Genomic DNA, 16,587 nt, shown 5'->3' on the forward strand with positions numbered 1-16,587 from the left:
TATAGCTGATGAATAGCTGCAGCAGATGGTTCGTTATCTTTGAAGATTCCATGAAGACGAGCGTGATAATTCGCTCCAGGCCTTACACGTCCGTCCGTCCGGCCTTTCACCACTCCCCCCCCGACCCGCCGTCGCCCGTTGAGCATCAGCAAAACTGAAAAGGGAACAACGCGTTAGTGGACTCATCGAGCTCACCTGAGAAGCGACTGCGCTCACTTCTCTCGCACCAGCTTCCACAGTCACTCTGCACCGACACGTTCACACCACTCCAGCTATGTGAACACCAACATGGTCATCTGGTGCAGTCATTATCCCCCTTTACAACCACAGACTCACGTCCACTCGTCTCATCAGTCACGACTTCACACAGCAGAGAGGAGAGCCCGGCAGTTATGGTTGCTCTTAATGCTTTCCTTACAATGGGAATTCTTCGCCGGGCCCTTCTGTTCCTCAGATTAAACCGTAAATCAATCAATTCCCCTCAGGCTGCTGCCATGTGAACTGTCTGAGCTGTGAAGGGAGAGAAACTCATGTTTACTTCTGTAGATCTGTCGACAAACGTTCATGCACAGGGAAATATCACACACATTCAGGCCAATTTCTGTAAAAACCTCGAAATGAGGACGAGCTCAAACGTCTTGTTTTGAGCTCGTTTACCTTTTCAAAGGTAAATTAATCTAATTTAAAATGTGGGTGGCAAACATTTATCATGACAGACCCTTGAACCTGAGCTTAGTGTGCGAGTCAACATTTTAACCTGGTATTAGTAAAGTTATTTGTGTGCCAAGTCATCCTGAGCCGGTCATCCACCAAATAAATCATATTAAAAGACGTGTCAACAGTGGTCCCAGAATAGACGCTGGAAATACCTGGTCCACATGCTCTGTGTGTTGAAGGAATGGGATCTAAATGCACGGTTCAGACATAGCTGGGATGACTGCAGCCCAGACCTGCGGTCACTTGAAACCAAAATGTGTACGAGACACAACTCGTGAAACACCACGAAGAAGAAATGGTTGATCAATAAAGGGACAGTTCAGATTTTATAAAGTGTGAGGTATGAACACATGGCTACGAGTCACTGTATTTCACAGAATCTATGACTGCTTGAGTCTTAAGTTAAGTCTTCCCCACACTAGAGGATAATTGGCCAGATTTTGGTCCCAATCTGGTCCTGACGACAATAAATTCAATTCAATTTTTTAGTATATTATCTCCTTCACAATATTATAGAGCAAACACGAGGCATCGGTGGAGAGGAAGAAACCTCTGACAGAACCAGACTCAAAGATGTGCGCCCATCTGCCGAGACAGGTTGCGGTGAAAGGAAAAATGGGGCACAGAGGAGGCGTCTTCTGATTTTAAGCAGATTTAAACAGATTATCAAGTCAAATTATCCTGTAGTGTGGGGGATTAACACCGCATCAGAGTCTTCCCGATTTCAAATCGTTAGTATTAAAACGTGTTTGATATAATTCCGACTGAACAGCGATTGGGAGGCGTGAGCAGAACCCCGCGTTAACCAATGAGAGAGAGTTGACTGGGAAAAACATGATGCTTACTTTTGATTAAGACCATAACGACAGTCTGTTTATATCATTTTATTATATTATATTATTATTCTGTGAGATCCCAAATCCCTGTAATCTCCTCCCTGAAATGGTTTGATGAACTGCAACTCTCTTCCTCTGTGACAGAATGAAAGTGGGCTCCATGAATACTTTTACAGCTGCACCGCTGTGTTTACTGTCAAAAAAGCAAAGAACAGTAAAGAAATGACGGCTGGTTGATCACAAGATACAACCAAATATCTTCCTATTGTTTTTATGGGTAAAATGTGACATATATTCTTCTCATATTCCCCAACATCTGAAAAACAGATTTCAACGACTTCACAAATGGCTCATCTAATAAATTTAATGTCAGCATAATTCTGCGGTCAGACCATAACACTTTAAACACCAAGTGTGTGGTCCTGCGTCTTGACTGGATCGTCTCGTCTGTGCTTTGAAATCGGCTTTTCAGACTGGAACATGAAATCTTTAGCATGCAGGGAAGCAGGAACTACTGGTCGACAATACAAATTAGTGAAATCATAGATGTTAGTTCTCAGTAAAGTAACGTAAGCCTATCAGTGGAAAATGAACCTAACGTATCGTCACAATTAACATAAAATAAAATACTGTCCATGTGTCCACATCTGTCTGTCGATTGGACTGGATCCATTTCTCATCAACGCGGTTTCAGGAGAATTTGCTTGTCCTCCATTATTCTGTTTTGAAGTCATGTTTAAACAGGGTCTCATATCTCAGATATTTCCCTCGCTCCTGAGACTTGGAGGCCTCACCTGTAGGCTACTGTGCTCACACACACACACACACAGTGATGCAACGTGAAACCTTCCACATTTAGTGGAGAAGGAACAAGGAACTGTGCCACCAAAGTGCCTGCAGCGCTGCAGGTGTGAATATCTGTGTCCTCTCTGACGTGATTAATAGCAATGAAATCTGGGGACGTCCTCCAGAGTGAAGCCATCACAATGGTTCTGTCGGAGAGAACACTGCGACCCGTCAGTACTGAAGGGGGGGGGGGAGAAAAAAAAAAGCACGAGAAAAGGTGTTTGTGCGGCCATGAGGCGACAAGAACACTGGATTCACTGCTGATGTCACTCTTTCTGATAATTGTGAGAAAACGACTTCAGTGATTGGGAAGGGTTTTAAATATATACAGTATATATAGATATATATATATGTATATATATATATATATATATATATATATATATATATATATATATGTAAACAACGGCCTGGATGCACAAAACACACATATGCATGGGTGTGCCCACACATGAGTACACACTCCTTGTTAGCAGAACATAAAACGAACACACACACACACACACACACACAAAAAACAACGAGGAATTTAAAAGAAAAATGTAGCCAAAAATAAATGATAATAAAAGGCCATCGGCTGCGGTGTTACGACACAAATGAATGGAGTCTCATGTATATGTAATGACTTCTTCTTTTTTTTTTTACAGCGAATAAATAAATACCTTTTAATTAACTCATAAATCATTCATTGATTTATTGTAGTTGTCATCACAATAGGCCACGTATGGTACAGTCAGTGCAGAGAGGGCCACACCTTCATCGTGGCATTAGCAACACATGAATGCATCAGCAGCTATAATCCCATAATATGTCGCAGTTATTATGAAATGGGTCATTTGACATGAGGGTTTTTTTGCTTTTAAGTACTTATCTTGTACTATATCATTTGTAAAAGTAGAGTGGTTTGTAATGTTTATTACCACATGTAAAGGGATTATAACAATAATAATAATAATATTATGGTACTTTTTAGGGCCCAACTGTGAATTTGTGAAAAATGTGAAGTTTTAATGCGTAATATGATTAATTGTGCTCTACGGTGGTTACCGTGGCAACCACAGTAGTGGTCAAGATAGCTATAGTAACTGCAACACTGGCAACAGGAAGAACACGTCAAGTAACAAACATCGTTTCATTTACACGGAGATTTCAGAGTCTCTATAGCCATGAAATGCCCTAGTTATCATTGTTATTATTAATAGTAAATAACAATATTTAACAGGTATAGTTTGGTTGCTTTACAGGGTTGAATTTCAGTTAATCATATTTTTTGCAACTTTTAAATAGCTAACTGTCAATAAAACCCCCACAAAAGGTTTATTCAAACAAATGTGTATCTGATTAATAATCTGTCATGTATTCATGATAACGTTTGGCTTCTTTTAACCGGACTGTTCTCCATTTTCTGCAGGTGCACGCGTGAATTTATGTGTGAACTCAAAGTTGCATTGTACTTAAAAGTACAGTTAGTTGTGTTTAGTGAGTTTAGTCTCTGCGTGTGTTTAAATAAATCACATCTGCTAAAGAGATAAAGAATGTGTATGTGTTCTGTATACGTTATTGTATAAGTATAAATTCATGCGACTGTTGATTCTTCACAGATTTGTTGACTTACATCATGGCACTACTTGATGCAACATTAATAAAACCAGCTGTTTCCTTAAAGCTGCAGTCGAAGGATGGTGATCGCCAGTGAAAGTAGCTGATTGTTGAGTTTCATTTGTAGGTTATTAATAATACTTATATATTGACATCAAAGATTGTAGTTTCATTTGTAGGTCATTAATAATACTTATATATTGACATCAAAGATTGTAGTTTCATTTGTAGGTCATTAATAATACTTATATATTGACATCAAAGATAGTAGTTTCATTTGTAGGTCATTAAAAATACTTATATATTGACATCAAAGATTGTAGTTTCATTTGTAGGTCATTAATAATACTTATATATTGACATCAAGATTGTATTGTAGTTATTAATAATACTATATATTGACATCAGATTAGTTTCATTTGTAGTCACTAATAATACTTATATATTGACATCAAGATTGTAGTTTATTTGGTCATTGTAATACTTATATATTGACATCAAAGATTGTAGTTTCATTTGTAGGTCACTAATAATACTTATATATTGACATCAAAGATTGTAGTTTTCATTTGTAGGTCATTAATAATACTTATATGTTGACATCAAGATTGTAGTTTCATTTGTAGGTCAATAATACTTATATGTTGACATCAAAGATTGTAGTTTCATTTGTAGTCATTAATAATACTTATATATTGACATCAAAGATTGTAGTTTCATTTGTAGGTCATTAATAATACTTACATCAAAGATTGACATCAAAAGACTGTAGTTTCATTTGTAGGTCATTAATAATACTTATATATTGACATCAAGATTGTAAGTTTCATTTGTAGGTCATATAATAATATATATTGACATCAAAGATTGTAAGTTTCATTTGTAGGTCACTAATAATACTTATATATTGACATCAAAAGATTGTAGTTTCATTTGTAGGTTATTAATAATACTTATATATTGAAAGATTGTAGTTTCATTTGTAGGTCATTAATAATACTTATATATTGACATCAAAGATTGTAGTTTCATTTCAGGTTATAATAATACTTATATATTGACATCAAGATTGTAGTTTCATTTGTGTTAGGGTTATTAATGAGACTTAATTCAACATCAAAGATTGTAGTTTCATTTGTCAGGCATTAATAATACTTATACATCAAATTGATTTGTAGTTTCATTGTATCATAATAATACTGTATATATTGACATCAAAGATTGAAGTTTCATTTGTAGGTCATTACCCATAATACTTATATATTGACATCAAGATTGTAGTTTCATTTAGGTACTACTAATACTTATATATTGACATCAAAGATTGAAGTTTCATTTGTAGGTCACTAATAATACTTATATATTGACATCAAAGATTGTAGTTTCATTTGTAGGTTATTAATAATACTTATATATTGACATCAAAGATTGTAGTTTGTAGGTTATTAATAATACTTATATTGACATCAAAGACTGTAGTTTCATTTGTAGGTCACTAATAATACTTATATATTGACATCAAAGACTGTAGTTTCATTTGCAGGTTATTAATAATACTTATATTGACATCAAAGACTGTAGTTTCATTTGTAGGTCATTAATAATACTTTATATATTGACATCAAAGACTTTGTGTTTCATTTGTAGGTCACTAATAATACTTATATATTGACATCAAAGATTGTAGTTTCATTTGTAGGTCACTAATAATACTTATATATTGACATCAAAGATTGTAGTTTCATTTGTAGGTCACTAATAATACTTATATATTGACATCAAAGATTGTAGTTTCATTTGTAGGTCACTAATAATACTTATATATTGACATCAAAGATTGTAGTTTCATTTGTAGGTTATTAATAATACTTATATTGACATCAAAGATTGTAGTTTCATTTGTAGGTCATTAATAATACTTATATGTTGACATCAAAGATTGTAGTTTCATTTGTAGGTCATTAATAATACTTATATATTGACATCAAAGATTGTAGTTTTTTGTAGGTCATTAATAATACTTATATATTGACATCAAAGATTGTAGTTTCATTTGTAGGTCACTAATAATACTTATATATTGACATCAAAGATTGAAGTTTCATTTGTAGGTCATTAATAATACTTATATATTGACATCAAAGATTGTAGTTTCATTTGTAGGTTATTAATAATACTTATATATTGACATCAAAGATTGTAGTTTCATTTGTAGGTCATTAATAATACTTATATATTGACATCAAAGATTGTAGTTTCATTTGTAGGTCACTAATAATACTTATATATTGACATCAAAGGTGTAGTTTCATTTGTAGGTCACTAATAATACATTTGTAGGTCACTAATAATACTTATATATTGACATCAAAGACTGTAGTTTCATTTGTAGGTCACTAATAATACTTATATATTGACATCAAAGACTGTAGTTTCATTTGTAGGTCATTAATAATACTTATATATTGACATCAAAGATTGTAGTTTCATTTGTAGGTCATTAATAATACTTATATATTGACATCAAAGATTGTAGTTTCATTTGTAGGTCATAATAATGCTTATATGTTGACATCAAAGATTGTAGTTTCATTTGTAGGTCATTAATAATACTTATATGTTGACATCAAAGATTGTAGTTTCATTTGTAGGTCATTAATAATACTTATATATTGACATCAAAGATTGAAGTTTCATTTGTAGGTCATTAATAATACTTATATATTGACATCAAAGATTGTAGTTTCATTTGTAGGTCATTAATAATACTTATATATTGACATCAAAGATTGTAGTTTCATTTGTAGGTCACTAATAATACTTATATATTGATCAAAGATTGTAGTTTCATTTGTAGTCACTAATAATACTTATATATTGACATCAAAGATTGAAGTTTCATTTGTAGGTCACTAATAATACTTATATATTGACATCAAAGATTGGTTTCATTTGTAATAATAATACTTATATATTGACATCAAAGATTGAAGTTTCATTTGTAGGTCACTAATAATACTTATATATTGACATCAAAGATTGAAGTTTCATTTGTAGGTTACTAATAATACTTATATATTGACATCAAAGATTGAAGTTTCATTTGTAGGTCATTAATAATACTTATATATTGACATCAAAGATTGTAGTTTCATTTGTAGGTCATTAATAATACTTATATATTGACATCAAAGATTGTAGTTTCATTTGTAGGTCATTAATAATACTTATATATTGACATCAAAGATTGTAGTTTCATTTGTAGGTCACTAATAATACTTATATATTGACATCAAAGATTGTAGTTTCATTTGACATCAAAGATTGTAGTTTCATTTGTAGGTCATTAATAATACTTATATATTGACATCAAATTCAGGGACATTCCAGGACCTGTACCCTCAAATTCAAGCACAGTCTTTGTCCATGATGGCGTCCACGTTTATTGATTTGCAGCATGTTCTGCATCTGGACAAGTTTAGTTTTAGTATTTAGCAGTATTGAGCAGAGCCAGGAATTGAGCCCCCAACCTTCCAGTTGTAAGACAACTCACCCTACCACTGAGCCAGTATCGCTAAATCCTTACTCCTGACTCTTTGTTCTTTAATACTTTTACTTTGAAAACCTGAGTACATTTTATATCAGATCCTTTGATAAGTACAGTGAATGTCACATTCTTTAAGAATTTTACTTACTCTTCTTTTACATACTTATTGCTCAGCAATATAGTAAAAAAGAATTTTGCCTACTGTGCCTTTAATCCTCCAAACTCTCTGCACATGATCTGGTGGAAACAAAGTTTTTGAATTCGCTTCCCTTTTTAACTTTTTGCTATAATATTTATTTTCACACGCTCGTTATTTTGAATTCAGTCCCGCGGACAAACACTTTGGCTGAAGCTGCGACGGCGGCGCACACACGCACACACACACACACACCAATTATGCTATTAAGGCTTGTTATAATGCGATTACAGCGCATGATCTGGGTGATTGTCCCTTTAAGAAGCAGCGAGAGTGAGAGGAGGAGGTGGTGCGGTTTCACACCCCGGGGTGGGAAAGAGGGGCGGGGCCACGCAAACCGCTGAGTGACAGCTCTGCCGACTCCCCGACGGCGCGCGACGACCAATCGCGATTGGGCGTCGACGTGTCCGTCAGGCGGCAACAGCAAATCGCCGCGAGCCGGGGGGGCGGGTACCTGGAATCGCTGTTGTGCATCCAACGTGGGGACCCAGCGATCACCCAGAGGGGGGAAAAAAGGAAAAGTTACTCCAGAGAAGGGAAAAGTCACACTGGCGGTCGGAGGGAGAAGAGAGGGACACTCTGGTTCTACTACATGCCGTATCGTCGGGACTGTGTGCGGCGGTAAAGTGCACCTGAGAAGCCGCTGGTTGACTTTTCCTGGAGCCTCTAACTTGGATTGTACTCGGCGGCGGCGGCGGCGGCGGAGTTGCTGCTGTTGAGATTTTGGACTTGAATGCGCGCAGAGAACGAGAGCAGCGCTCCGGTTCGGGCTTTACGACATCGCTGCTACGGGACTTAACTCGTCTTAAATATCATTTCGTCTCCGTGTGGGACTTTCACGACAGCGAGTGTTGAACTGGAGCTTAGTTTCAGAGCTTTTTTTTAAAAACGTGTTTCCAAACATGTCACCAGAACCTGTAGCCCAGTAGAATGAAGTCAAACTGAACCACTTTTCTTTCTTTATTTCTTTTTTTTTTTTAAAGAAATATAAGTGTAACTTTAGCGATATTACATTCATTCTAAAACCCAGCTGAGATTTTCTTTCGCCACACAAACCAAAGCAGAGGAGAAAGTTGGGACTTAAAAATGACCAGGATGGAAAACACGCTGACTTTCACTGCGCCATGGTGGTGATATTTACCAGCCCTTTGGTGCCAGGGAGATAGTTCATGTGCTGTTAAAAGCCACACGTTTTCCCCCCAAGCGACGTTAATATTCCGGCTTGTGTGGCGGTGGTAGGAGGAGGAGGAGGAGGAGGAGGAGGGGGGCGACGAGGAGAAGGAGAGCTCCGCGGCCGCGCTGTGTTAAAAAGCTGGATACAAAATGGCGGCGTCCCCGGGACGATTTGGATCTGTTTGTGTTGGTGTTTTTTGTTTATTTCTCACGGTCCAAGTGTTCGGCACTGACGGGTTCACCTCAGAGCTGCCGTGTGCCCAGAACTGTACCTGCAGCGGGGATTCGGTGGACTGTAGCAGCCTGGAGCTGACAGCTACGCCTCTGGACCTTCCTGCCCGGACTGTTTCCTTGTAAGTAAAGCGCTGAGTGAGTTGTTGCCCCACGAGCCTATTTATTGACCAGCCCATCACGAGGGGGGGCAACTGTATTTGTAAAGTGTGTGAATACTTGAGTAGAAACTTGTATTATTCCATAAAACCCGTTTTAAGAACATGTCAGAGAGTGGAGCTCAACTGCTTTGAGTTTTTCTCCCGGGGAATTTTGATTTTTGATTTTTGGGACTTTTTTTCTTCCCTGTCGCGATTATCGTGACACAAATAACCGCGATACACGATACTTTGAAGTGGTTTTGCATAAAAGATATATAAAAAAGAAATGAATGGAAGCAGAGTTTGACAAGAATATGTAAAAAAAAAAAATATTCCCGCTGCAAAAGTTTCTACACTGTAGGGAGGGGCGGAAATTGGCATATGGACAAAATGTAAATTCGAAATAGTTCCGTGGAAACAGACTTTGCATTTCAATGGACTGATAACAGAAAGAAATGCAGAAGCAACATTCCTCGACTAACTAGTGCAAACCAGGCAAACGCTTTTTATTTACGTCATCAATTTGCACCCCCTTACGCTTTTTAGTCAAATTTCGTGGCACCTGCTGCGTCGCTTGGTGAACTTCCACCAAGTTCCTTAAATTTAGTTTCAATTTTGCACTCTATTAGATTGGAAACCAGGTTGTTGTGGTCGTTTTGATGGGTGTCCACAAACTCAGGAAAAGTGCATGAAACAGATGTCAGTGACTAACTAAAGAGGCATTACTTTTACCAAAATTCAACAAAATGATGCATTGCTAAAGTAAAACTTTATTAACACGTTGTTACGATGCACAATAATAACCTTTAGTGTCTCTAAATCCCTGTTGCGTTCATCTGTCACTGTAGTTGTGTCTGTTCATTCCCCATAACAGTAACTTTTTTGTAGGACGTAAGCATTTGTCTTTGCTGTGACAGTTGTTATATTTAAGAATTGGGCAGAAACACAAGCGTATTTCCGTTGGATTTTTATGGATTCTGACACCTGCGTACACGATATGTACATTCTAATGTGGCTCTCTTTTAAAGGTATCATTATTATTATTATTCTCAGTGTTTAACTGAACAAGCTGAGCGCTCATTGTGTGTAAACACGTAGACCCAAACATGTCATAACAAATAAACCTCTGCTTTATTCAGGCTGATTTATGACGGTAACTCCCTGTTGCACATCTTTGTCTCTCCAGCCGTGGACGACAAATTAGATTTCTTGTGAATGGAGCAGTGGTTCCTCCGGGTCAGACTGACAACAGTTGTGAAACCCTCTGTCCGTCAACTCATTTAGGAAATGAGTCAATTTGGGACATTTTTTTTTTTTTCATGAAACACCCTGGAGTCTGTGGGGAAACTCAGCGCTTATCAAGCTGAATGACAGAGTTTGTTTACAGACAAACACTGGCCTCTGTGCTCTCAATCAGCCTCCTGTTCACCACAGTGTCCAGTGGCAGCAGTGAATCCTCCCTGACATTTAGGCATCTGCTTGTGTGTGTGTGTGTGTGTGTGTCGAGCGGGGAATGTGGGTTAGGACCAAAGACTAGTCCGGCTCCCAGGTTCCTGTGTTAGGCCGTTTGTCTTCCCCGGGGAAATGCGGGAATGCGACTTTTTAAAACTCCTCCAAAAACATGAATAACGGCACTTGTGTTCGCGGGGACTCGCTGCCCTGAAGCACCACTTACCCAAGTTCAAGTGCTGACGCTGTTCATCACGCATGTACACACACACACACTGCTCTTCCTGTCCTCGTGGAGAGTGGACAGCTATTGTGGGGACGGCTGTCCCGGCCGAAGCAGCTGCTCTGGAACCTTTTTTTTTTTTTCAGGCCGTGCAGCGATTCTGCACGAGCCCTGTCGTTTTTATCTCGGTCAAACCTTATCGGTGGAGATTTAAGGACCCGCAATCTTGTTGTTTTCAAAGGGAATGGCTTTATGGCTTAGAATTATCTTTTGAAACACCTAGGTTGCATATTTCCACACCACTTGAGATAGTCACATCATGTTGGCAGCCAGCTCAAAGGGAACCAGCTTCCATTTCTTCCTCCGAGGCCTGTAAATGAGCCAGATCAGTGGATGATTACAGTAAACCAAAAGAGACAAGCAAGAACAATTTCACTTGTGGCTCGACTTGATCCTGTAATAAAGTAACCTGCGCTTAAGTTATGTCTGTTTGAGTAGTTAAAATAACTCCTGGTGGTTTTGGATTAAGCGGTAATTTTCCGTTTAAAGTAGTCCTTGGGCACACATCATTTTTTACAATGCAAAAGTGATAATAATTACAATCCCTTTTAAGTGTTGATTTAGAGCTATACTCATGAAAAGTTCATTTCTTTGGCTTTTTAATGTTAAATGAAGGACTAGAAACAACAAAATTGCCTCAAATTCTGCTATAACACAAATAATGAGGCTTAAAGTTAAAGAAGTGTTACTCCACAACTTTTTTTTTAAATATCATTTTGGTTCGATTCCATTCATTTTCTAATCAACATATGTGACATTTAGTGTATTTCACACATTTATTATAATAAGCAAAACCAGGAAACGTCATAACCCAATATGTCACGATATATAGATAAAATCCTGATGTATCGGCCCAACCTTGCTGTGCACAGTGCTTTATTTAGTTTTAAAATAAAGTGTGTTTGTCCACCTCTGCAGGCATTTGAGCCAAGTGAAATCAGTGTGGAGTCAACTGTCTCTGTTATATTTACCCCAGGGAGGCAGCAGCAGCAGCAGCAGCAGTAGTAATAGTAGTGATAGGGAGGACAGGTCAGCCACACAGGTCAGCTTTCTCATATTGCAGATGAAACACTTGTAGAAAATCTCAGTAATCTCAGCACCTGTAGTCGGCTTTGACTGTAAATAGCTGAAACATTTGTGATGGCAGTTGTTGATTAACAAGAATCCCTCTGGTTATTTTGTACTTATGCATGTGTTTGGTGCTGAACCACATGTGGAGGTGAAGAGTTTTCTATGTTCTGCTTTGCTGGCTGTAAATTTGACGTGTGTGGGACTGACGCAGTTAATCGATGACTAAATGAATCACCAACTGTTTTGATGATCAATTCAACAGTTACAACAATCTCGTTGATTTTTAAGCTTCATAAACGTAGATTTTCTTTTCCGATTGTTTGCTCCATATAACAAAGAAATCATTAAGATCATTGGGAACATCATCATTACCTTGGTTCGGGGAACACTAATCAACATTTGATGGAGCAAACAGCAAACAGATTCATTCAAATACTCATTAGTTGTAGCTCTAAATGACTGCAAGTAGCTGTGGCTTCAGTCATCCTCTCTTTGGGAACAATATTCGCTATTATAGTCTATTTATGGATCATTCAATGACTTCAAATCAATCGCCTAACTATTTTGACAATCTATTTATTGATTTCCAGCTTCTTAAATGTGAATAATCTGCTTTCTTTTGCTCCATAGAACAAAGAAATCATTCAAACAAGAACTTTTGGTTTGTGGACTAAAGAAGACATTTGAGAACGTCATCATCATTACAGCATTTTCTGATATTTTATGGACCAAACAATGAATCGATTCATCAAGAAATTAATCCACGGATAATTTGATCATGAAAAATAATTTCAGTCTGGCAGCCTCAACCAACCACGTTTGTTTTAACAAGAAAACATGTCTACAAGAGCAAGTTTTCCCCCACCACTAATGGTGATTTATGTCTCGTGAAATGATTTATTGTGGGGTTTATTTGCGGTTTAAAATGATGATGAAAAGCAAGCAAGTCATTCTTGATGTTGTGGTTTCACAGATTGTCAGTAAAAGGGCACCACAAGTTTATTGTTGCTGAATTAAGTGGAGGCTAAATGTACATTTAGGGAAGTTTTGGTTAACTCATACAGTCCACGGTCAAAATCTGTGTTGTTGATTTTTAAAACGTCTGTCCAGAGACGATTGGACAGACTGCTGGAGGGGACGTTCTGATCGTTTATCCATCACACACAGTCGTTTGGCTTCAGGTGAAGGAAGAGACCCCTAATCCCTTCCACTTGTCAAAATAATCTGCTCCTGGGACTGTGATTTTTAACGGTCCCCTGTGAGGGAAGTGGCCTTGATGAGGCTCAGGGAAACAATCGTGTTGGTATGTCCTGGAAGGATTGAAGGATGGTTGGTTGCAGGTTGTGGGAGAGCAAAAAAGTGACTTCTCTTCATTAAGAACATTGATGATATAGCATTGGCTGACGCACACAGTTCCCCCCCAAAAGTCTTTTTTAGACACATCCTGTGCTGGTTCACATCAGTGCGTATGACATTTAATAAACTGACTACCATCTTGATGGATGAATAGCCTAATAACATTCAAAGCAAGTTTGCTTTCACGCAAGTGGCATGTTGCCTCTCAGGAGCGATGCCTTATCTTATTTGCGGCCGCGGTAATGTGTATTAAAGGCACTTTTGCCCACAGTGCGAGTGCTTTAATGGGATTTTGCAATTAAATAATAGCACAAGCATTACTGATTTCTGCTGTGATAGCGCGTGGTCGGATGTGGAGCAGATACATGGCGTCCGCTAGCTACTTTCTTTCTTCTTTTGAGATTTTTTTACACCGCGTGTCCTTCCTGATGCAGCATGCCCATTAACCTGGGGTCAAATGTGAATCATTTCTGGTTTCTTTGCCCCATATATAAGAAAGAAATCATTAATACAAAACAAGACATTTGAGAATGTCAACATTTCGGGGTTTGGGGGAAAGATTAGTTAACAATTTTTTCAGATATCACGGCCCTAACAATTTAGAACGTCCAATTAACAATGACCAATTGGGTTTGGGTAGCAACCCTCCAAGCTACGTTCCCTCCATACGCTTGGCCGTGGCTGCACCAGCCAGTTCAATTCTTTCTTACATTCAAGCGTCTCTAAAAGTAAAAAAGGATTTAATACATGAAGAAAAAGCCAGTTTCTTTCTCATATTCTCCTCTCAGATATTCATATTCTCGTTTTGCTAATAAGATGAGGAGATAATTCCCAGGATGGTAACGTACAGGCAGAAGTGGTGGTGAAAAGCCAACGGAAGCCCTCAACGTTGATTGATCGCCTTCTTCGTAACCTAGCATTTGTCGTGTGGTTTCCTAATGCACAGTCTCTACCCGGAGGTTCTGCTGCGACTCAACCCTGAGCCGTCGCCGTAAACCTCGCAGCACAGCCCTGTTGGTAAACACCGCCCCCGATAGTTGGTTTTGGCTTCTGCCCACAGGAAATGGGTTTGTGTTGGTGGTTTCCTGACTGGGAACTGGGAGCTCGGCTGGCTGGTTGTGGACTGGTTGGAAAGTGAGCGTAGATGCAGATCACCTGGCCTGGGGGGACTGAGGAATAATGTGTGTGTATGTGGGGCTGGGGGCGCGTTTTGTCAATGTCACGCTCGGTCTGTTGCTACTTCTGCCTTCAAACTGTTGGTGAAAGTTGTCTCTCGCTGGGCTTAATCCAGAACCACAGTCACATGTGTTTTAAAGACACACGGTGTGCGACATGTCCTCTTTGTTGTACTCCGTCTTTACTTTTTAAAAATAAAGCATGCAGACTTCTTTTTTTGGCAGGGTTATGGAATGGAAGCCTCTTGGCTTTTCTTTCATGACTATTTCTGCTGTTAGTAAGTACAGCCTTGTCCACACAGGGAAACAGAACTTTCTCTGCACAATCTTTCTCTTTAATGTTCTAAAAAAAAAATCAGCTTTTCAGCCGAGTCATTTCTTCTTTTATGGGAGAAGAGTATTTGTTACACTGTTAGAGAAGTACGTCTTTGAAATGGCCTGCAACTACCGATTCATCTGTGGATTATTCTCTCAGTTCGGTCCATACAGTGTCATCATTTTTTTTCCACAAACTAAAGAAGCAAATAAACCAGTAAATATTCATATTTAAGAAGCCGAAAAAGCCAAAAATCTGTAATCAAAATAGTTGACGATTAAATAAATAATTGACAAATAATTGATTATTAAAGATTTAAGTGACTTATTGGACTATAATAGGTATTGGTAGATACTCAGGTTTGTGACATTGGTATCGGACAAGGAAAAAGCATTGGCTCAGACTTTGGACAGACAAAAATGTGAATTAAAATCAGTTACAGCATTTTAGCTGAGTCATGTTTGTGGTTACTGCTTATTTCTTCTTTACGGGAGAAGAATGTTTGTTACACGGTTGGAGAATCAAGAATCGTGTCTTTGCTTGAAATGGCTGTAGACGTTAATAATTGGCACAAGTCTTGACTTATAGACAAAGATTAAGCTTCACAATCGCAGCAGCAGCAGCAGCAGCAGCACTCAGCAGCAGCAGCACTCAGCAGCAGCACTCAGCAGCAGCAGCACTCAGCAGGCCTGAACCCCTTGTGGTTTCCAGAGCATTTCTCACTACGCAGCCTTGTAATCTTGCGGTAGTGCTAGTGATTATACCAAGTTTGTTTATTGTCACAGTTTTCATGACCTTTGCCTGTGTTCTGGTGGATATTTAAAAACACGAGGAGCCAGTTTATCAGCTGCTCTCCAACGGGGTGCTTTGTGTCGTTTACAGTGATTTCCCACGTGTAAACTTTAAAGCCTTGACTAATTTTTTTTTTGTATATTCTCCTCCTCCGGGCAGACAAGATGATTCATGCAACATGAAATTTTTAAAAAAGTTAGGCCCTCTAATGTTAGGCCCGGCTGCCCTCATAACAATAGATAAAGTCAGAGGCCTCGCGGTGGATTTAATGACAATCAAACAGCTGTTGCCACAAGTCATTCTGCAGGAATCCAGGCGGTGGAATGGACAAGCCTTTTGTGAAGACACGTGAAGAGTGCCAAGTTGAATTTTTTTTTTTTTCCACCTTTCCCTCTCCCCTGAAGTCGGTGTCTACAAAGTGAGCTTGATCGATGAATCATCTGTGAATGCTCTACATCTGGTAAGCGTTTGGAGAATCTGGAGAAGATGTTAGGCAGAAAAAAAAAAGCGTGACTTGGACGGAGAGTGAGAGGTACTGTGCAAGTGAAGCAACGTCTCCCCAGAAAACAGGCCAGTGGAACTGTGAGTGCACTGTGAGGGCCAAACATTTTCTCTCTCTCTCTCTCGACGCTCTCCCTTTAAAATATGCCTTTGTACTTTTCTTAAACTTTCTGAAGGGGCATCTCAGAGAGTCTAGACGGCCTCACATTTGCATGCAATTAGATCATAAAGATAGTGCGGGCCCGACCATCGAGACACTTCTCCCTTCCACTGTCTGCAGTCTAATTATCGCTCTGCTAGCATAATAAACAATAAAGCCGGGAATATTTGAACTGAACGATCCGTCTTCACTTTGAAGT

The 16,587-nt window shown here is 38.5% G+C and overlaps 1 protein-coding gene across 2 annotated transcripts in view; it reads left to right on the top strand.

Annotated features, from left to right (window-relative positions):
* The first annotated feature begins 8,208 nt into the window (after positions 1–8,208).
* Positions 8,209–16,587, top strand: part of lrig1 (leucine-rich repeats and immunoglobulin-like domains 1) — a 47,418-nt gene continuing 39,039 nt past the window's right edge. For both annotated transcript variants that reach the window (XM_044023375.1, XM_044023376.1), the window contains exon 1: positions 8,209–9,267. In XM_044023375.1, coding sequence (XP_043879310.1) covers positions 9,065–9,267 — 203 coding nt within the window. In that variant the 5' untranslated portion in view covers positions 8,209–9,064. The remainder of the gene's footprint in view (positions 9,268–16,587) is intronic.

Source organism: Solea senegalensis, linkage group LG4 (genome assembly GCF_019176455.1).
Source record: "Solea senegalensis isolate Sse05_10M linkage group LG4, IFAPA_SoseM_1, whole genome shotgun sequence".
In the NCBI taxonomy this organism is placed as follows: domain Eukaryota; kingdom Metazoa; phylum Chordata; class Actinopteri; order Pleuronectiformes; family Soleidae; genus Solea; species Solea senegalensis.